This window comes from Haemaphysalis longicornis, unplaced genomic scaffold (assembly GCF_048455015.1).
Source record: "Haemaphysalis longicornis isolate Haplotype H1 unplaced genomic scaffold, Haemaphysalis longicornis Haplotype H1 scaffold_1, whole genome shotgun sequence".
NCBI lineage: Eukaryota > Metazoa > Arthropoda > Arachnida > Ixodida > Ixodidae > Haemaphysalis > Haemaphysalis longicornis.
In genome coordinates this window covers 111,374,724-111,396,092 of record NW_027526203.1, presented here as the reverse complement: position 1 = coordinate 111,396,092, position 21,369 = coordinate 111,374,724, and the positions used below count along the sequence as shown (strand labels likewise).

At 47.1% G+C, this 21,369-nt stretch overlaps 1 protein-coding gene across 4 annotated transcripts in view; it reads left to right on the top strand.

The window, feature by feature from the left end:
• LOC144179212 (uncharacterized) overlaps positions 1-21,369 on the top strand; it is a 313,597-nt gene that overhangs the window by 179,624 nt on the left and 112,604 nt on the right. For all 4 annotated transcript variants that reach the window (XM_077707500.1, XM_077707507.1, XM_077707480.1 and 1 more), the window contains one exon: positions 21,183-21,224. In XM_077707500.1, coding sequence (XP_077563626.1) covers positions 21,183-21,224 — 42 coding nt within the window. The remainder of the gene's footprint in view (positions 1-21,182; positions 21,225-21,369) is intronic.

Genomic DNA, 21,369 nt, shown 5'->3' with positions numbered 1-21,369 from the left:
ACCACACTTGGGACCATACACCACCGACACACGCAATAGATACACTGAAGTCGCCTTGGCTAGATTAAGGATAGGGCACACGCACGCAACGCACTCGCACCTGCTCACTGGATCTCGAAGACCTCGGTGCAGCAGGTGCGGCGAGGCCCTATCCGTGATGCACATCCTCATACAATGTAAGGCACTCGACACTACACGACGCAAACACTTCCCACAACTACACACACGACATATTCCAGCACACCCATCATACTTCTTAGGAGATGATGCCATGTTTTCTGTACATCGCACCTTTAAGTTCATATCAGAAGTTCAGTTTTTACAACTCATCTCATACCACCCATAGCTTTACCCCTGGTCCTATACCCCAGCCACCTTATTTATCTTTTAACCACTCTTGTTCTTCACCCTGGCCCTTTACACCAGCCGTGCTCATAGTTTTTAAGTGATTTTATTTCATGTTCTGTCCTCATAAAATCACTTTGTGTTTGGCGCTCTTTGCCCATGTCGGCCTTGCGCCAATAAAATCAAACCATCATCATCATCATCATTAGTGTGACGCGTAAAAGATTGTATAATGACCTCGTTGATTTCGTACTTCCCGTTCCATTGTATAGATCGCTGTACAGTGTAGGGCCAGGACAGGATGTGCTTAAGCGTGTGAAACGTATGGCGATTGACCCATGGGTTAAGACGTTTTTCTTTAAGCTTCACTCGGGCGTCCTTGATGTTAAAACGTGGCAGAAGGAAAAGGGAATGTTTTTGCCGGGTGGGGTGGAGTGCTACCCCTGCAGAAAACCCGAGACTGTAGAACACGTATTTTTGGACTGCTGGGACGGGGTCTTCTTTTGGGTAGTGTTTCAGCGGACCCTCAAAAAAGATTTCCCCCTGGACGCTCACGGCATTAGGTTTTTACCGATTGAGAGTGACGAAGTACCTTACGACCTCGTGATGGTCCTGCCCTACATGCAATTTGGGAATCCCGCATGGCCATACGCCATGGGGACGTTGACGCTAAATGGTCAAGAGAATATTTCGGTGATTCAATGCGTATGATTATTGAAGTGTGGAGGGCTCAGCCTGAGCCTCCAGAGTGGTTGCCTGCTATGGAAACACTGACCAACCTCAAACAATTTTAATCGTTTTTCTGCTGGAAAGGTGATGACTAGAATATTTATCGTTGCAGTTTTTTGTTTGATGCTGCTTGTTTTGTACTGAAATATTGCAATAAAGAAAAAAAAAACGGTCGTAGACGAGGGGGTGAAACGACTGACTCTAACTCCGTTGCTCTGCCAGACGGAGGTTCGAATCCTGCCGGTGGCGGTGATTTCTTTTCTGTATACTGTTGCACTGAGTTTTTTGAAATGCCGAAATCAACAAATTGCTGAACAGCTTCGCTGTTAAAAAGTTTGCGCTGATTGAATGCCTCGATATTTCGCAGTAGGTGTTCCACTAGATCAGCAGCTGCAGGTCGCGACCTTTCCATTTTCACTAGCAGCTATGCGGGGGCTTGAAAGTGGCAACCAGAAGTGGCACCGAGAGGGCTACGAGCCAGGAACCTTCTGCGCACTGTGCATCGTTACTGGGATGTCTGCAACGTTACGGAGTAGGGGGAGGCCGACTGCCAAAGGCTACTACTGGCGTCAATTGCCGAAATCTAGGCCGGGGTCTTGTATAGATCCTCCAACAATAACTTTAGAACAAGCGCTTGCAAAGTAAATCAGTAAATAAGGACAAGAGACAAGGGTCATTTTTGTTCGAGGGAGCAGTTTACAAAATAATACCACGGAGTTGGACCGTCAAACTGACCTATGACCCGAAGTGCCACATGCCCACTATCGAGTGTCAATTCTACGTTGCTGGTGCATTCGATTTTTATGTATTTCATAGCAATTACATCTCAGGCCAACCGCACTCAAAATTTTAACCTGTTAAAAACGTCATTTCCGTATAGTCTGCCTAAAAAGACTAGAAGATACAAAATATGACAGCTGAAACACGCGTATCCGTGGCGGTAACGACCATCAAAAATCGGAGATTTTGGAACCGAAATTGTGAAGAGCGCGGTCATTACGGCCAGGCTGAAGTGACTGTCCAGCCGCCCGGAGCAAACCTGCGCGCAACGCTTCACCCTCACCGCACCCCGAGGAGAAACGCGCCGAGGGGAGCCGGAGCTCGACAGGTTCTCCTTACTGACCGTAAGAAAACGCGCAAGGCCGGCCGCCATGTCACTTCCTATTCATGGCTGTTTGCGTGATCCGCCGGCAAGTGCGGCGTCACCTGCGACGGAGCTATTTTAAACGTATCTAACTAATTAACAACGCATTTCACGGAGCTACCAATCAGGTTTAAGTTTGTTTGGTGGTACGTACTGTATGTTGGAAATAAATTTGGCCGTGGTGAAATTTGAGTGCAGTTGGCGTTTAAGCTCATGGTCCTGACAACGTGAAGTTGGGTACATTTACCCCGTGTTTTCACAATAGGATTAATTTTTATGTTGCCTTGTTTTGCAACATCCTCCGCTTTAGATGTGTTTGCAGTGCCACAGCCACATATTTACCCAGAAAAATGCGAAACGACCCTCCTAACGCTACTTTGACTTGCTGCCAGTGCTAAAAAGCGCAAGCATGCAGTGGAATCAAGCGTTTCTGCGCGCCCTCTGCTTCGCGTTCGATGCGAAGCCGAGATAAGAATGCAAGTAGGGGGACTACCCATGAACAGCGCTTGGCTAAAAAGCAAAAACAAATGATAGGCAAGAAGATCCTGACCCCAAAGGTGGCACACGCTTGCGTAAACTCCTTCGCTCGAAGGAAGAAACTTCGATTCTCGAGAGGCGCTGCAGAGTTCCCGATATTGATCTTTAAGGATGCCTAGGCGGTTAGGGATCAAGCGAAGAAAAAAGAGGTCCCTTTTACGGAGTCCCCGATGCGGTGCAGCGAGACAAAAGACCTGGATCAAGTAAACGGCGTCACGCCATGTCGTAACTGTGTTAGGCCGGAACGTCTCGCCCCTTCGTAGCCAGACCCTTTTAAGTAGCTCACAGCATCCAAAGTTGGTCGGCTTCCATTTCGTCAAAGAAGAAGAAATGGGATACTCCTTGTGACATATCAAACAGCGAGTTGCTACTTGCTTTAATAATTTAGAGACGTGCGTGTTTTTTGAGAGGCTTTCACGTTTACTTTTCCATGCGGATTTCTAGCACTAAAGTGATAGAAAGGTTTCGGGAAAGTCGTGCGTGACGTAAGCATGCCTTTTCATTGTTTTTCGATGTACTTCTAGAGTGCAGCTAATGAGTGATGCAGCAATTTAGTCGCTGCTTAGATGTATGGAAGCGGTGACCAGGAAGGCGGAGAATGTCCCACGCAATTCGGAACGAAAACATTTGTTATTGTACTGGAATCTAGAAAAGTCAAGGGGAGCCCTGGGAGTTAATTTTATGGGATAAAATGCAAAGACCCGGCAGCACCAACACGGCTATCATAAGGTGAGTTTCGATACCTAACAAACAATGCTCCTTACGCCAGCCTGTGCGCTTTAGCGAATGTCCCGCGAGGCAGCTCCCGACAGTCCCATAGTAGATGGCCACGTCGGTGGCCACGTGTTGTGTCGTATTTCTTGTGGACCCGCTATACAACTCATCGCAGTGAATGGGAGTTCAGTGCGGGTTGAGTGTTCTGCGGCAAGTGTTCGCACCGATGCACGCGATTTCACAAGCCTGCCTAAAGGGTGGCTTGTGAATACCTAAAATAAGCGTTTCAGGCCGCTTAACACCCTCAAACAAGGGTGCGGGGAGCGCAGCCGCGCGTGGCAGTGGGGCACGGTTGAGTGTGCAGCAAAATATGCAGATACATTAAACACGCACAATAGTCACACTTAGACCACAAATGAAATGAGCAAGAAACGCAAGGGATGCGCAGGGAGAACGAGTACATTACGAGAACGTTACCTGACAAATAGGCGCGTGTACTTGAACATTTTCTATGAGCGGCGGGGTGTTCTTTGCCTCACGGTGTTTATAACAATATTTATGAACCTTATTTATTTACAACTGAACACCTATGTTGCACCCTATCAACACTAAACTAAATACGGAGGGTGTTCAGTCGGCCACCACTCTTTTCACTGCACAGAATGGGTGTGAATACACCTGTAACTAAAGTAAGGGTGTTGGGATCCAAAGAAAAAATGGTGTAACCACCTCCCAACAGCATAGTAAAACCCATACAACACCTTTTTAGAATATTAGGGATAGGGTGCACCCAGAGAATTTGCAAAAAGGGGTTGGAACAGCAACTAAACACCTTTTGGTCCTGTGTCCTTTCTTGTCCTGTCTTTTTAGCGCTGTTTTTTCACTCGTAACCTTTTGTTATTGTCCCAAAAAAGGGCGTAACCACGTTGAAACACTTTTTTATGTTTTTTGAACAAAATTATAGGATGCAAAAGGTGTATGTGTGCATTCAGGGCATTAGTGTGCTATATATTTGAAAGTGACTTCACTCCTATTGATGTGAGAAAATCACACAATATACAAAAATCGTGAAATCGGGTAGTTATTCTGCTTGACTCACGATATTTTTAAGTTTTATCACAACTAACAATAATACAATTTTAGGGGCTACCACTAATTAGTGTGTTGCATAATTTTTGCGTGACAATGGTTAATACCATAACGATAATTTTATCCAGATTTGAAGGGTGTCGTAAGGCTTCGAAGGATGGAGCTACGGCGGTGGCCTTGAACATCTTCCACAATCGGTGAGGTGGGAGGGGGGATGTTTTGGGCCTCCCAGTGTTTAAAACTTGGTATATGGCCTTCATAATCATCACTGCAATCAAATAACAAACACCCATTCTACACCCTTTCAACACACTACAGAAAACAAAGGGTGTTGCAGTCGGTTACCACACAAAATGGGTGTAAAGCTACGATTAGGGTGTGGGAATCTAAGAAAAAAGGCCCGATCGCGTACCACCAACCTTAATACACCTACAGACTACACATTTTTGGGTGTACAAGAGTGTAAAATGTTTACTGTGTAACCTGCTTCTACAGGGGCGGTGTGGATGGGGTTTAAAGTATGAAGAATACGCTGGGTGCAGTTCCCGCTTCACAATATGAACGGTGCGAAGCCAGGAAGCGGACTCGGTCAACCGCGGTGCAGCGGAAGGCTGACGTTGTCGCAGTATTAGTTAGCATCCGTAGTAAAAGTTCCACGAGCCATTCGCGCCAGCTTCTTCATGGCTACCAGTTTCTCGAGGAGTGTATCAATCGCATATATCGAGGAAGAGTTCATTTGCTTTGAAAACCGTGGCCTGCATTACCATCGTCCATACCCAGAAGCCGGGCTTGCCGTTCTCGCTGGGGGCTTATCAATGCTGTGCCCAACTGCATATGTGGGACCACGTCGGTGCCCGGGGGCATTTCACTACAGAAGTCGCGCCGACGACGCAGACATTGACGAAAACTCGCGAGACATCGCTTTTCTAAAATTTGCCTCCTTCCCCTGGACAGAAATAAAACTATCAGCCATCACGTCTGCTTTAGCGGGCGGCCGCTCAACTAGATGCAAATTGAAACGCCGCCAGCGCATTCGCGATGCCCCTAGCGCGTGCTGCCGCCTTGTGCTGCTCTCTTTTGTTAACCGCCATTTCTGCGCTCGAAGGCACGCTGCACGTTGCACACGGCCCGGAACTTCGCTCGGGGCACTCGTGGGCCCGCGCGCGTTGTCTCCTTTGCATAAACGCCTTTCCTCTTCATTTGACATATGACGAAAACGAGATGAGGCGCGCGCGCCCGTGCAGCTCTGGCTCCGTATACCTGGGGAGACTGCTGGCCAGCCTCGCATATTGAGTGACGTCTTGAGCGCTGCTGCCTCGCATAGTGGAAGCCTCAATGGGGAGTTACGCAAGGCCGCAATAACTTATCGTGCGTGCGCGCCGAATGCCTGGCGCTTCTCTGAAGGGAATCCGAAAATTTTGGTTCAAATAAAATGAGCTTCTCGCCTGATACAGGTAATCCTGGAGGACGGCACTCTCGCTCTTTTTCAAGCCTTTTCTGCTTAGTTTGAATCTTTGCTACATTTACTCGCCCCACCAGGTATCTTACAACAAACACGGAGGAGAAGAGAATCTGAATATTTATGAACACCTTTATTCCAACACGTTTGGAATAAGGAATGCAAAATTTGACTGAAAAACAGTTACAGTAAAACGTATTTGTGGGAATGGTTTTCTAACAATGAGCGAAATATGCGAAAATGGTACTTTTCATAAATTGCCAGTGGAAGATATGGTTTGGTACCTTGTGGGTAGTATGCTAAAACATTTCGGCAAGGCCAAAGTCAGTCAGTTTGGACAAAGTCGCCTCAATAATATTGCCTGTAGCGCCCCACGCTTTCCGATGGAAGAGTACGGACGCCTATTCGGACGCTCATACGGGTTGCGGCGCGTAAAAGCGGTTGCCCTGCCTAACTTCACCCCACGAGCTTGACACACAGATCGACAGGTAAGCACCCAGAAGCATAAACGCGTAGGAGTACGTGCCACCCCACAAAGGATCGATGAGCAAACCGTGCATGTTGTTGCTAATATTTTTGCAAAGCGCCCCCGTCAAGTGCTACACTCCTCGAGACGGGAGCATAGGCGAGTTTTAGCCTGCGGGAAACGGCATGGAAGAGCCGCAGGAATGTGGCTGCTTCGCCATTTTCGGCTGACACGCCAGGCAACGTTACGCAGCGGGCGTTGGCTTGGGCTTAGACCGAATAAGAAATGACTGCCAATGAACGCGTTGGAGTGGGGCCCTTCTATTTGATCTCATAATAATAATCACAATGTCCGCCCCACGTAACGCCACCCACAACGTAACGCCACCAGAGATACTGCATGTATAGCTGATCTAGGCTTGTCACTTGGCTGTCTGAGCGTGTTAATCTTCGAGCGCGTCCTTGCGTGATCCTCGTATGTCCATCTGACGTAGCAAGTTCTGCAGCCTGCCAAATTCGCCTTAAGAGTGCATGAAATATAGTAAGCGAAACTTGTAGAGCTGGCGTTCGACGTATTTCTTGTGACCGAGAACAAAAACTCTCGACGCTCCACGCGTCTTTGAAGCGCGATGCGTTCGAAGGCCTACGTTCATGTGTGTGTGCCAAGGAGGTTGTAAGTTTTATACAACCTCCTTGGTGTGTGCGAGCACCACGCGGTCACCACCGAAGTCGCACGCCGTTGAAAACATGATCTGGGCCTCAAGCTCATACGACTCGGCACTTGCGTAGATCAGTTAAGATCAGTAGATGAGTATCTTCCGTAGCAGTTAGGAATATATAGGCGTCTCTTGGAATATCAAAGTATGACTTAGACCTCACGTGTGTACGTCTTATCACTGGGGTAAGCATTTTGAGTAGATTAGTTATCAACCAAGAGCAGCAGAGCAAAATGAAAGGGTGTGCGTATACATATATCTTTTTCTTATGCATGACCGGTGTTAAAAAGAAATAAAATTTTCTTTTACCTTCCTTCTAGATACCGTTTCACCTCTACGTCGTGTGCTAAAAAGCTTCGTTAATCGTCCACCTTCTGTCTTCGAACAGATAGTGCCGGGCCTATCACGACCGGGCTAGAGCGGCGGCGTGATAGCGCGCGGCGGCGTCATAACACAGCGCGCGCCGCCGCTCTAGCCCGGCCGTGGGCCTATATAGAGAAAAACGGGACCAGCGACTTATAACATAACAGGTACTCTGTGAATGTCCGCGGAGTAAAAATGGATGATTTCGGGTCGACACGCATATATTTTAGAAGGGACAGTCGGAATAGCAGAGTAGCAACACGAACTTAATGTACAGAGAGAAGTATTGCGAGTGTAATGAGCAGTCCCCGTTTGCTATAGCAGAAGCACGCCAAAAATCCCGTTTGCTTCGAAGGCTGGTATGCACCAGCTTCTCGCCTGTGTTGGCTGCGACGCGTCATATGAATGCGAACGTAACACAAGGCAAGGGAGCACTGTGGACAATTCAACACTGAAGGGGAATATGCGCTGGCCTGACGTTACGCATTACGCAACATGTCGTACCGTAAGATGGACGTTAGTGGCCTGTCGTTAGGCTTAGTATTACGGATATCAAACTTTAGGCGTGAATGTAGAACTCACAAGGGCGATTGGCCAAGGCTCATATACATAGTAACAGAGAGGACGAGGAAAACATGCAAAGGAAAATGATGATGGTAATCAGTAAACCGACCGTGAAATCGCCAACGACGAAGAAAACGGACCGGGAAAGGGCCGAAGATATCAAGAAGTCCTGCCCGTCAGTCGGCCGTCAAAACGTTGGCGAGAGCCCCTTCAGTTCCGGCATAGTGTTCGAATCCCAGCTCCCGTTGATGACCAGCGGGAACGTGTAAGAGCAAGCTAGCATGCCACGTAAAGCGCAGGAACATTCAATTAAGCTGTGATATTTTCGCGCGCACTACGTCGTACGTGTCCTTGCAGTTTTGGGATGCGTTATTCTGAGTGGATTACATGCGTTATGTTGAAAAGTTTTATGCTACCACTACACTCTTAGGGATTGGTATGGTAGGGATGGATGATTCACCGCAATGCACTCTATTGGCTAGACCGTGCATCAAACGATAAAATTTTGGCAAATGGCGATGCAGGGCATGCTATTTGACTCGAAAGCTCTGCCTGCGCTGTGGCATCGCGCACTGCAAGCATGACGTTCGGCGCTGCCATACGCCACAACGCGGGTGGCATTTTTGTTTTAAACGGTTTCACGTTGCTGTCGTGTCATCCTCCGGTTTTGCTGTTCTTGTGGCCTGGATTTGTCATTCTTGTGCATTGTGTGAGACTGAACACCGGGATTGCCTTAGAGTGTAGATACTCTCTTTGTTTACTCTCTTTGGCCTTCGTTGCCCTTGCGCCAGAAATCAAGCATACATAAATGTCTACTGACTGGCTGATAGAAAGAATTGAGCCAGTTGTTAAATCAGCTTGATGTTTGTAATTGCGCCAATTTTCCATTCCAAGGACAATATTACAGCCACTTGATAAAAAACTTCCGAAGTACGCAGAAGAAAAAAGTTCAGACACTTAATACTTACGACAAGTGTTATAGGTGATAGCGCAGCTCGCGAAGTACCTTGGGTGGGAATGAGAGAAACGTGGGCGGGTAGGTTGACGTCTTAGCCAAACGGGAATCAATCGGCCCTCAGCTTCTGAGGACGGCTGTCATTGTCACTCACAAGTCCACCAGAATGGATGTGTTTGTTACGTCTGTATTTAGCCCTAATGTTAGCTAATTGAACGCTGACCCCAAGGACGTGCCAGATAACGGCAAACTTATTGAACGTCAAGGTGTGGGTACCGTTTGACGACGTTAAGCCTGAATGTCAGGGCTAGCGTCGGCCCTTCGCATGCCCAATAAGACCGTCAGGCCGCCCCATACCCGTGTTATCAGCCAGTAAGATGGGAAGAGGAAAAGGAGGAAAAACTTTATTGGCAGCCTGGTGATGTGGGAGTGGCTCCTCAGTCCAGGAGACCATGGGACGACCTCGCAGTCTCAGCCCTGGACACCAGGAGTTGTTGTGCACCCAAGCCGGCGCTGGTCGTCAGGTTCTCCCACAGCTCAGGGAGGGGAAGGGAAGTGGGCAAAGGTGGGAGGGCTGGGTTGTGTGCGCACCCCAAGATCATGTGTATGGGGGTACATGGGTTGGGGCAGAATTTACATGTCGTGTGGGCATGTATGTCAACATCCCAGTCTATATTACTTTGGCCGTGTCTAGAGTGCTGTCCGACGGTATTGTAAGCACTCTACTATATCGACGTCCACCAGCGTCTTGCAACAAAATTGCCGCGTCTGGCACTACATCTCCGTAGATAACGTAAAGCTAGGCAACCTAACCTAAGCATAACCTAACATGGTCTAACGCACACAAAGAAATCATTTAAAACACCAAAAAACAACCTAAGCCATAAAAATTGTAGTTCAACTCAAAGATGAAAAAAAACAAGCAACCGACACATAAGCCGGTCACGAACCACTGTCCTTGCCATGGTATCAAGAGGCTAAGAGGGATCCTCTACACTACGATGACAGACATTTTGGCCGGTGATAGCCTAGTCGTCAATATTCGAATGTCGTCGGCCGGCACTCAAGGCACTGCGTACTACTTTTGGCACTATTGCGGTCACGCCGACAATGCCGACGCAGGATTTTAACAGAACGGGGCTTGTGAGGCTACCATATTTTTTCTGGCGGCACGGCTTTTTTAGAAAAGTTTCAACCGTGACGCAAATATTTGAAATTGTCCATTAACTCGCTAAAACCATTCACTCGAAAGTTCAATTCGCGGGATTTCAAGAGGTACGTAAAAGCCATTTCACAAGGCGTGTCACAGGAAGCTTACTATCAAGCTTTATGACCTCATTATCGACCTGGAGATCATTGGATTTGTTCAAGCCTGCTGGTACCGTATTCTCACAGTTCTTGAAGGCGTTCTTACACTATACCCTTTTTGTTTGGCGTACCGCAGAGGCCGGTTTTGGGGCCGAAATTATTTTCATTTGTGTTACTAACACTCATGACAATGCAGGTCTGCGCGAATGATTGTCTGCTGTGCTGCGTAGTAAAATGTATAGGTCAGCAAAAGTTAATAACTGTCTGAAATAGTTCAAATCGCTACTCCAAACATGCATGAGCGAATGCATGAGTGACCCCCACTTTAAATTAGGGTGGTAAGTACGCCACGGGCAAATAATTAGCACGTAAAATATTAGGTTTCCCGGTGTCTAAATTTTAATGACTCAGTTGGCTGCTTCGTAAGGAAATTTGTGCAGGAAACACCACCAGCAGGAATTAAAGCGTATGCAGCAACGGTGCGTTTTAGCATAATGCCAACCTTATTTCGAATCCTCAACAGAAATTTAAAATTAACCAACTTGAACCCCACCCGCCCACAACCCAACTTGACCCACGACCCGCCGCGGTGGCTCAGTGGCTAAGGCGTTGCGCTACTGAGCACGAGGTCGCGGGTTCGATTCCCGGCCGCGGCGGCCGCTTTTCTGATGGAGGCGAAAAACAAAAACGCCCGTGTGTACGAGATTTCGGCGCACGATAAAGATCCCCAGGTGGTCAAAATTAATCCGGAGCCCTCCACTACGGCGCGCCTCATCGCCTGCGTTGCGTCGGCGTCTTAAACCCCAACAATCAATCAATCAACTTGAACACGTTGAGAGGCTTGCACTTCGGTTTATGTTTTCCGCGTACAGCCAAAGTCGGTAACGGCCCCGCTTGATAGGACCAGTCTAAAACGCTGGCAAGACGAAGGAAAACTGGCCGACTAAAGTGTCTTCACCAACTCTGTACTGATCGGTTTGTATCGGCTTGGATCGTTACTTGCCCCATTTTCAATAAATTAGTTTCACGTCATTTAACTCACCCTGTATGTTTGATTGCGTTACAGTTACACAACTCACGTTTATTTTAGTATTGTCTGCTTGCTGAGATCCTGATGCTAAAATTTTCGTCGCCGCAAAGACTGCTCAATCATTTTTATACACCGAAAAGCATAAAAATGCACGTTTTATGACTTGATGTGATTGGTGTTTGTTTGCTAGATATATTCACAAAATCTTTTACGTCCCCAACTCTCGCTGTGCCGACCCCAGAGTTCTAAAATATTTTAAAACAAAATAACGTACATATTACTTTCTTTAAGTAACCAGTAGTAAATTGAATAAGCGGCAACCTATGCCTTCACTAGCCTAGATGACAGGTTGAATTTCGTACGGTTTCCCCCACGGCGGCGGTATTAGATACGTTCCACTTCACACCATCACGTTTTTTTTTGTCAACCATGTAAGCTGCGGCCCAAGAGGGAGCGCTTGTGTTGTAGAGCGGCGGCTGGTGACGTGTGCCGAAAGCGATGCTTTTGCAGCGATGACCAGTTTCTGAGAGAATTGGCGGTGTGCTGCTAAATGCGAAGGCAAGGAGAATGTTCTCTACTTTAAATTTCTAGGCTCACCGTGCCCGTGTCCCTTTCACGCAATTACAAAGGTCCCCCGTTAACCGCAAAACATTAGCAAAGGTGTCTTGACTTTCAAACGCAGTACCAGGTCTGTAGGGTAGACATGTATAAGAGGGCATTGAGAAAACTCGCTGCGCTTCTTGGTCACGCACCCAAGCCGCGGTGCTGCACTGGTTTTTCCGCTGTACTCGTGTCCGCTTCGATGCATCATCCTGTGACCCGGTGCCCCATGCGGCGTACCTAACACTTCCGACGCTGCCCCTCCATGCGGTTACTTTCGCGGCCATTCGTCGTGCTTGTAAGAAAACTAAACACTGAGAAAGTTAGAGCCTAAGTAAGGTAGGAAACTGGGCTAGTTGGTTTTTCATGTTCGTAAACTGCGCTTGAGGTTACTAAGGACACACTTTTTTTTTAAGAAATACAAACGAACGACGTGGACAGCACGAGCGCAGAATAAGAAGTGAAAAAATGTTTGCTTGGGCATCCAAACTTTAGAAAGGGTTACAAAGTACCTCTGTAAAGACGCGAGGGGGAAATGAAAGCACATTTTTTGATAAAAAAAGGTGATAAACGTTGTAATCTGTTCAATGGCTCTTTATCTTTGTTTACAGAACTGAGATGCAGCTTAGTCGAGGTTTAGCGCCTGTTTTTATCAAAAACTGTGCTTTCATTTCCCTCTGCCCACCTTTCCAGTTGTGCTTTGCAACCCTTTCTAAAGGTTTCGATGCCCAAGCAAAAATTTGCTCACTTCTAATAAATCATTTGTTATTTTGCGCTCGTGCTGTCCGCGTCGTTCGTTTGTATTCCTTAAAAAAAGTGCGTCCTCAGTAACCTCAAGCGGAATTTACGAACATTAGAGCCTAAAACTGGCAAACGTCGCAGTTAATTATACAATATAGTTGGAACCGAGCGGTTTACACAGCTCATTGCTGACTGCTTCGTTCAGTGGAGTATCTTTTCGCGGCCTGTGCTACCTGTCTCCTCATCTGTCAGGGGTGAGGGCAGCACCGCTGGGCACCTGTGCACTGCTGACAGTGCTCCGCACGGTGATGAGTGTTTTCCGAGCGTGACGCACCGCCATCGACAGCGGCTCGGGAGGTCGGTACAGCAGGGGGCCATCCTTCTGTTGGCGGACGGTCAGGGACGGCCCCCCGAGACAGTCTCCGTTCCGGCTGAACGCTTCGGTGTCGAGTCTGTGGTGCACGGTTCCTCCAGGAATTTCAGTTGGTGTCTTCAGCGCTCGTAGCGGTTGCAGCCATTTTCATGACAAGGCGCACACAGACGGGTTTCACACGCGCCTAAGGCTATATTTATATTGAGATCGAGAGAAATGTAGCACACCTGCTGTCAAGCAAGGCGAAGACGATTATAGGCGAGTAAACGAACCAAAAGACAGTCTTACGTTTATTCTTGTGTTACGTTTGCGTTTACCTCCCAGGAGGTAAAAGCAAGTGCGGAAAGAAGTTTGCAAATTATAATTTGAATGAGTGCGGATTTTGTGCATTTTATTGGATGCTTGATGCTTTAAGTCTCCCGTGTGTTGGCTTCTCGCCGGAAAAGAGTCGATGAATTCGCGGCGAAGATTTTAGTAATGCACATTGAGTGAGCTGCGCGCAAAAAAGTTGGCGCTTACAACATTTTCTGCCGCGCGTAATGCCGCATTTATCAACTAGCCAACCCGCCGCGGTGGCTCAGTGGCTAAGGCGTTGCGCTGCTGAGCACGAGGTCGCGGGTCCGATTCCCGGCCGCGGCGGCCGCTTTCTGATGGAGGCGAAAAGCAAAAACGCCCGTGTGTACGAGATTTCGGCGCACGTTAAAGATCCCCAGGTGGTCTAAATTAATCCGGAGCCCTCCACTACGGCGCGCCTCATCGCCTGCGTTCCGTCGGCGCGTTAAACCCTGCAATCAATCAATCAGTCAACTAGCCAACAGGAATGGTTGTGTGTTTTGGAAAACAATTACAATGCTTAGTGAATTTACAAGGCTTAGTGACTGAACCAATGAATGGAACCTATCAATTTGGGAGCCCCAAGACGGGTTTGGTACTGACGCACTTTTAAGGCTAAAAAAGACGAATGCAAAGGGAAGATGTTGCGACGGACCTCACCCCCCTACACACACCTGACATAAAAGAAAGCAGGACAACAGCGTTCACATCACTGTAAAATTATGTGCCGTGAATAAATACTGCAAAGCAGAAATTGAGGGTCTGGAAATTAAAAGCAAACATGCACAAAACGCACGGCTGCGCATTGAGTGGAAATATATAAGCTATACGAAGCACTAAATGAATATAACTTTCTACAAGGAGGCGATCAGCTTACAGAAATCGCGAGACATGGCCAACATAACATACTTTAACAATAAATATATAAATTGTAATGCGTCAACGTATTTAATAGAACATGTAAGCCAAGAACGGTCAAGGCAAGCAAGACAATTCTCTGCGAAACGCCAAAAAACTGGCAAGGCGATCTGCCCATATTTTCTGTAAGCGTATTGTAGAGGTGTTAAGTACTGGTTGTTGCTGTTCATGCCTCTTGCGGGGACACGACACCACCTGGACGCTCCCATGTTATCTGTCGAGGTTTTCAACTGGATAGCCCCCAATAGATCTGTGCGATGAATGAGGCTATGAGGCTATGTGAAAGTGCGCTGAGTAATGGCAACCCATGTATTGGTGCACCTACACTGCAATACGTCACTTGTTCGCGATCTGGAGGATCCAATTCCAGAAACACAGCTGTCCAGATTAGCTCTCCACGCAGCTTCTGCGAAACCTGGTCGTATTCAAGGATATGCTCACGGGCGAACAATTCAAACATTATATATCCAACTTATAGCGACGCATGAGGGGCTGCCCTGCCCAGCTTGTCACCTCAAGATCAGCGTCAGCTCATTCTGTGGCCCTAGGATTCTTCTTGAAACCATAGGCTCTACCATCTCTTCAGACCGTTTTCTCAAACTTTCAATAAACTTTACGCAGCAAACACATTTAGCTCTCTCTCTCTCTTTCTATTTTTGTCTTATCAAAAACCCAAACATTTTATCAGAAACCACGATGAAAAGTCTCAAACTTCGACACTGTCGCTTTCTTGCTCGTACTGAGCAACACCCAGGATCCGCAACTTTTCGCACCCATATCTTAATCCACGCAAGCGCATACGCCTTGTGAGTTTCGTGTGCTGCGGTGATCAAAACCATTGCAACTAGCATAGCTCTCGTCACTGAACTTCAGTGCTTGTAAAGCATAAATGGCAAATGCAGTAACTCCGTTTCAAAGCGCTCCCTCCACGCCGGAATAACGCTACCGCGTCATAGATCTTATGGCCTAAACGAAGATGTCATCTGAAACTTTTTGTGTGTGTGAGTCCTGTACGTAGCGTCGTATAGAGACTTAGAAGATCGATTTTGTTCGCTTGTGCTCTCTCCAACACGTGCTTCAAGGTCACTGCTGCGTTAACTTCGGTGCATTTGCAGTCTTTAGAAGTGCAGTCCGGGCAGTGTTTTTGGGCGCTACTTTATTTCCAGTAATGCCTCAGTGGCCAGGGCCTAAGCCTTTGTTGCGGGTATATTAAAAGGACGTATATTATTTCTTGAATTCCGCTGGGTTATACTACGAAAATTTGGACAACAAGGGGACAGGGATGAAAGGCAAAAGACGAAAAAAGGCGCTTCGTGTTTGTCCCCTTGTCGTTTGTTTGTTTGTTATTCATCGAGGGTCCCGTTACAGTTTTAACTTTTGGAACTTCGTCTGTATGGTATTATTACTGCTATACTTTTTTGGAATCACCAGTACACTGAAACTGAAATGAAATCCAGCGTAATTCAAGATGATGCACAATTAAGCCATCACGTGGTTTATTTTATTTTTATTTATTCATACTGTAAGCCTAATTAAAGGCTCATCAGGAGTGGTACAGTGCAAAAAATATGACACTTTAACAAATCTCTTCAAAGGTGTTAGCATACAACGACTAATAATGGCGATGTATGTTTATATTTCACAGGTAAATACACTTTCATTGATATTCAAAGTTATACAATATTTCAACTTTAGCAACAAACATGGCCACAGAACGCGCTTCAACAACTTCACTGGGTAATTTATTCCATGTTTCTATGGTTAGTGGAAAATAGAAAAATTTGAAAGTGTTACTACGAGGAACAAAAGGCCTGATATTACAGCTATGGCTGGTTCTACGTGAATGATAGGTATAACAAAGCTGACCTATGAGAACAGTAATCGTTAGATCGGGATTTCACTGAAATTAGGTTTTTGAAAGATTTAACCGACATGACAAAGAATTAAGCCTCCAATAGTTGCAAGAACTTTGCTGTCCTCTTAAGCGATCGCCACGTAGTTCTGAATGTGACATCATAAAGTCTATAAACTCAAAATGGGGGGTTGTTAAGAACGCCGACGTGGGGTCGGAAGATAAGTTCGATACGGGCTGTAAGAAACAGTATGGCTAGAAGTTTAAGGAAGGCAGTTGGGAGCACCACGGGGAAAGGAAAATGACAAGGCCATGAATAGTGCCCAGGGGCAAGCAACTCAACAAGTATGCGACGAGGATGTTAACGAGGCAATGTTCGAGAGGCGGGAGAATGAGGTGAACGCTGAGAATGACAAGAGGAAGAACAGAAATTATAATGCCGAGAAATAAGATTAACAGTCCCGCACGGGAGGGCAAATTTGCCTTAATTTTATGGCTGGGGCCTTTATCACCTCACGAACCATTGAGAGAAATCCGGAAACTTCAAAATCCACACGCTTAATCGTGAATTCCTCAGCTGCCAGAGCACCCTTTTAAGTCGAACAAGAATTTAGCGAGGTAGGCACGGCCGAAACTTTTTAACGAAGCAAAGCTGTGTGTTGTCGTCGGGATCCTTAAAAAAATTATTGACGGCAGTCGTTTGGATCGATGGCTGGGAAATTAAGGGAAATCGATAACGGTGATGCGGCTGGCCAACTTAAAGTGCGAAGAGTGTTGCTGTAGAACTCGAGTGGGATCGACGAAAGGAGAAGTCCCAGCCGTTCCCAGGACGCTCCGAAAGTGACAGCGGTGAGCTAAACTGGTTGCAGGAGACTGTTTCCACCTTGCTTATACTTCGTTCGTTCCATGTGCTTCTTGAGTTTTACCTCGTTATTTTTTTTTTACTTTCGTTGTGGCGATACACATACAGCTTTCCCTTGGTGGCTCCCAAGCTCAGGAATTTCTTAGATGGGATGTTTATGGAACGGATCAGCGGGAATTGATTGGGACACGTAGTTTCCGCCCTTTTGTTGTAACACAAAGCTAGCATTTTACGTGAGTACTGTGGAGCTACGCAGCAGAAAATAGTTCGGTTTAATTCATTTTTGCTCGACTGCTCCTACGTCGAATGAAATTGTCCACCATTTTTGTATTGTTTTTTGTTTTTCGGTTGCCTGATTTTCGCAGTTTTTGTACTGCGTCTTTTGTGTCTCTAAACCACGAAGCAAAAATACTGGCTTCGCATTTTCAAGACATCGAAATAAAACAGCTAATGAAAATTTCAATGTAGACTAGCTGCGCTCACAACTTTAAAAGGAAATCCACCTACTCAAAGGATGAGCTTCGGAGGGCGCCTTGAGGACTAGGCGGAAAAACGAACTTGCAGCTGAATCAAAACTAGCTGGGTGGACGAAGGATGGATTTCGGCAGCGGGGGCGTTTTTTTTTTTTTTTTGGTTAGAAGCGATACAGGAAAACACCCCTGTGTAGGAGATTTCGGCGCCCGTGAAATTAATCCGGAGTTCTACACTACTGCGCGCCTCGTAGGTCAGGTGTAGCTTCGGCGCGTATGACTCCAATTTGAACTTTCGGAACGTATCTCGGTTGCCGGGAATTACTTACAAGGCTTGTATTACTTTATTTCTCATTTAAACTGGGCTATTTAAAATTCATTGGGCGTATTTGATCGATCGATCGATCGATCGATTGATTGATTGATTGATTGATTGATTGATTTATTGATTGATTGATTGATTGATTGATTGATTGATTGATTGATTGATTGATTGATTGATTGATTACGAGGTCTAAGGCGCCGACGCTACACAGGCGATGAGGTCCGCCGTAGTGGAGGGCTCCGTACTAATTTTCACCACCTGGACAGCTTTAACGTGCGCCGAAATGTCGAACACAGGGGCGTTTTCGCTATTCGCCTCCATAAGAAAAGAAGCCCCCGCGGCCGGGAACCGAACCCGCGTCCTTCGTCGGCGAATTTGAGTGCCTTTTATCAATTTAGGCGCAAATGACAAGAGCGAGAGCGACAGCGAGGAAGAAAGAGAGAACTTTATTTAATGACTAATGTGCGAAACAAAGGAATTAGGTTCATGGGATGACTGCGGACTAGTCCCAGCTAAGTGGCATGACTGACTTGGTCACGAGGTCATTTTGGCGTGCCATTTTTTTTTTCATGTTGGAAATTATTGCCTGCTACAAGCCTCGCCTCCAGATATTGAAAGGCAACTACTGAGGGCATTCATAACCAGAGAGGAAGCCGAACTCATCCAAAGACACTCGCAGTAAGAAAAGCGTAGACAGAGGAGGTAACAACAAGGAAATGGGAAGAGAGAACAAGCGGAGTTGTACGCTTCACAGGCGGCGGCCGCTTGACGGTGGACAGCGATATTCTCAAGACGTCTGTGAAACTAAACGACACGTATACGACGATGTCTTATGTAACGACGAGTCTCTTGCCGATCGAAGACTTCATTTCCGGCGTCGCAGACAGCGTCCGCCTCAGACCGCGGGGTCTCATCTTGAACGCCTTTCAATGGGGCTCGTCAGAATACAGAAAACGAACAAAACGGACCGCCTATGTCCCCCTCCTTCCCCCCAGGTCTCCAAGTCGCCCCCTGCGCCGTTCGCACGTTTTTGTCGTTTTTGTGAACACGGGCCTTTCAGGGTGGGAAGACCATCTTTGTAATTCAAACGAGCTTCTTCCCAGCTCCTGATGGATGGCTTCACCCCGCGGCTCTAGCCGCGGTAAATCCTTCGGCGCCTCCAGCGCTGCGGGAGGCCACGCTTATACGGACTGAGTCAGCAGCGCGGCGGGTGTCGGCCGATTCCCTGCTCTTCGGCCTTTTCGGCCCCCGCTTGACGGGCAGGGCGTGTGTTTAGCCGTGCGCCTCTCAAGTCGGCCTTTGAACGCGACCATTAATACCTCATGAATGGCAACAAAGCCGCTGCTCTTCTTCCATCTTCACACAAGGGTGAGAGAATAACAGCCGCTGACCGTCGGACGTTGAGCCGCTTCGCCATCGGCCCGACGAGGGGGTGGGCATTATTTTACACGCCTGGAGTTCCCCTCGCTGGCGACTGGCGTCTTTTGTCATGCGATGACGTGGGCCGCTTTTCGCGCTTTTTATTTCTGTTAACCTACAGGTTAGCGGTCGACGCGGTTCCTTCGTGCTAACTTTGCTCGGTCCAGCAGGTTAACTAAGGTGTCAGCGTTGTTTCATGACTTGAAACCACCCATAGTACTTGTCACCTGTGAAGGAACATTGCCAGAGGCACATATTCTTTGCGCTTATTTGTCGTTTGGCAGGCGAAATGTCTCTGAACGATTGGAGTCAATAGACCAATACAAATACCCAATGTGGGCCATTGGGGGGGGGAAAGCATCTTACGTATTCTGCGGTAAGACGCTAATAATGCGCTCGCACTTTGTGTAATGCACATTCTTTTATTGTAGGCCAGTGGGTTTTTGAAGAGGGTATAAATAAGAGCGAAGTTAGCTGAGAGATTATGCTTACCGATAACTTGCGCAATGTTGGGTTTTGTATTTATATGCGTGTATAGATGTGTTAGAGTTTATGTGCAGTCGTCAGCAAGCGGTTACGGACGACGTGAGACCATATGTGAAGGTTTTTTTTTTTTTCATCGTTGCACCTGAGAGAGATTCGTGTAGCTTAAAGGAGCACTGACACCAATTTTCGGCGTTAATATTATTGCACAGCTCGCTTCCTTCACTCAACAGAGTGCCCTGGCTGAAATATGAGCGGCCTGCGACGCGAAGAACACAGTTCAATTGGATCTCATTTATCGCGCCGATGGAGTAGCGCGCAGAGCGGCACTCAGCAAATGGACATCAGCGTGACATCACCCCGTGAAGCCAAAAGAAGTGACGCGACAGCGCTCATCAAAAACTCGTGACGTCACTTCACGCGCGCGGCCCCACGAGCGGCGAGCGGGCGCAGCACCCTCCCAAGCGGGCGCAGGTGACGTCCGCACAAAGCGGTGAGGTCAAGCCGGGATTCTGTCATATGCGCCGTTCGGGATGAAAGCGCGGGAATTTGAAACCAACGATTTTCAGGCCGTTCAATGTAATTAACTATCGCGCGCTGAAGTATTTAAAGTGCTGTTTCAGGTTCGCCAGACCATTAGGCATCGATAAAAGCAATAAAAGTGCAACATAAAATTTTCGTATCAGTGCTCCTTTAACATTTAATTTACCCTACAACTCGCGCAGCGGCTTCCAGGCTTGCATGCGAGGGAGAAACTTCCTCGAACCGCCGCTCGCGGGGTCCCCAGTGTTTTGATTATGACTTTTCCCGCTCCCTTGTGAGATGTTCTGTGATTTTTCTTTGTATGTGTGTCCTTTACACGTTATTTTCTAGCATTCGGCTAGCAACATAATGCAAGAGTGTTGGTGTTTCCGACGCAGCAAAATTTTCACGATTATATGCGTATATAAAGATCGTGTGTCCCATTTACGCTATCATGGGCAGTGCCGCGGGATTTCCTGTTGTGTGTACCGTTTACTCGTTTTGGCTAGCAGTTGCGGAATCTGATGTTTGTGGTGCAACAGTTGTTGCGCAACTAAGCTGTGCGTTCCGCTTCCTCACATCTTTCTGCTACCGCACTACGGGATCCACTAAGACGTTTCGCAGCGCATTTCGTCATGCTTTGAAAGAAAAAGCAGCCACAATAACCTACTGAAAACCTACTTTACAAATTCGGCGACAGTTCATGCGCTTCACTTCTGGCGGAATGTTAAAGCATCAATTTTTTTTTTTTTTTTGCAATACAGGAAATCTGCTTACAAATTGTCGGGAACCAGTTTTGCGTTTCCTGCGCCGTTCACAATTGTCCCGTTACCAATTCTTCCTCTCTTTTTTTGCGACATCCGCAGCCTGTTGGAAGCGGAGAGTACTCGGTGGCAGACCAGGGTGACGTAAGTGGCTGAAACATTTTTTTCCCTTTCCCTACGTTTTGTGGTCGTGCCGTGATTTACGCCATATTGATACAACTATTATTATTTTATTTTGCTTTGATAGAACATGTGACCTTAAGAAAAAAAATACGAAATGCTGATTTAT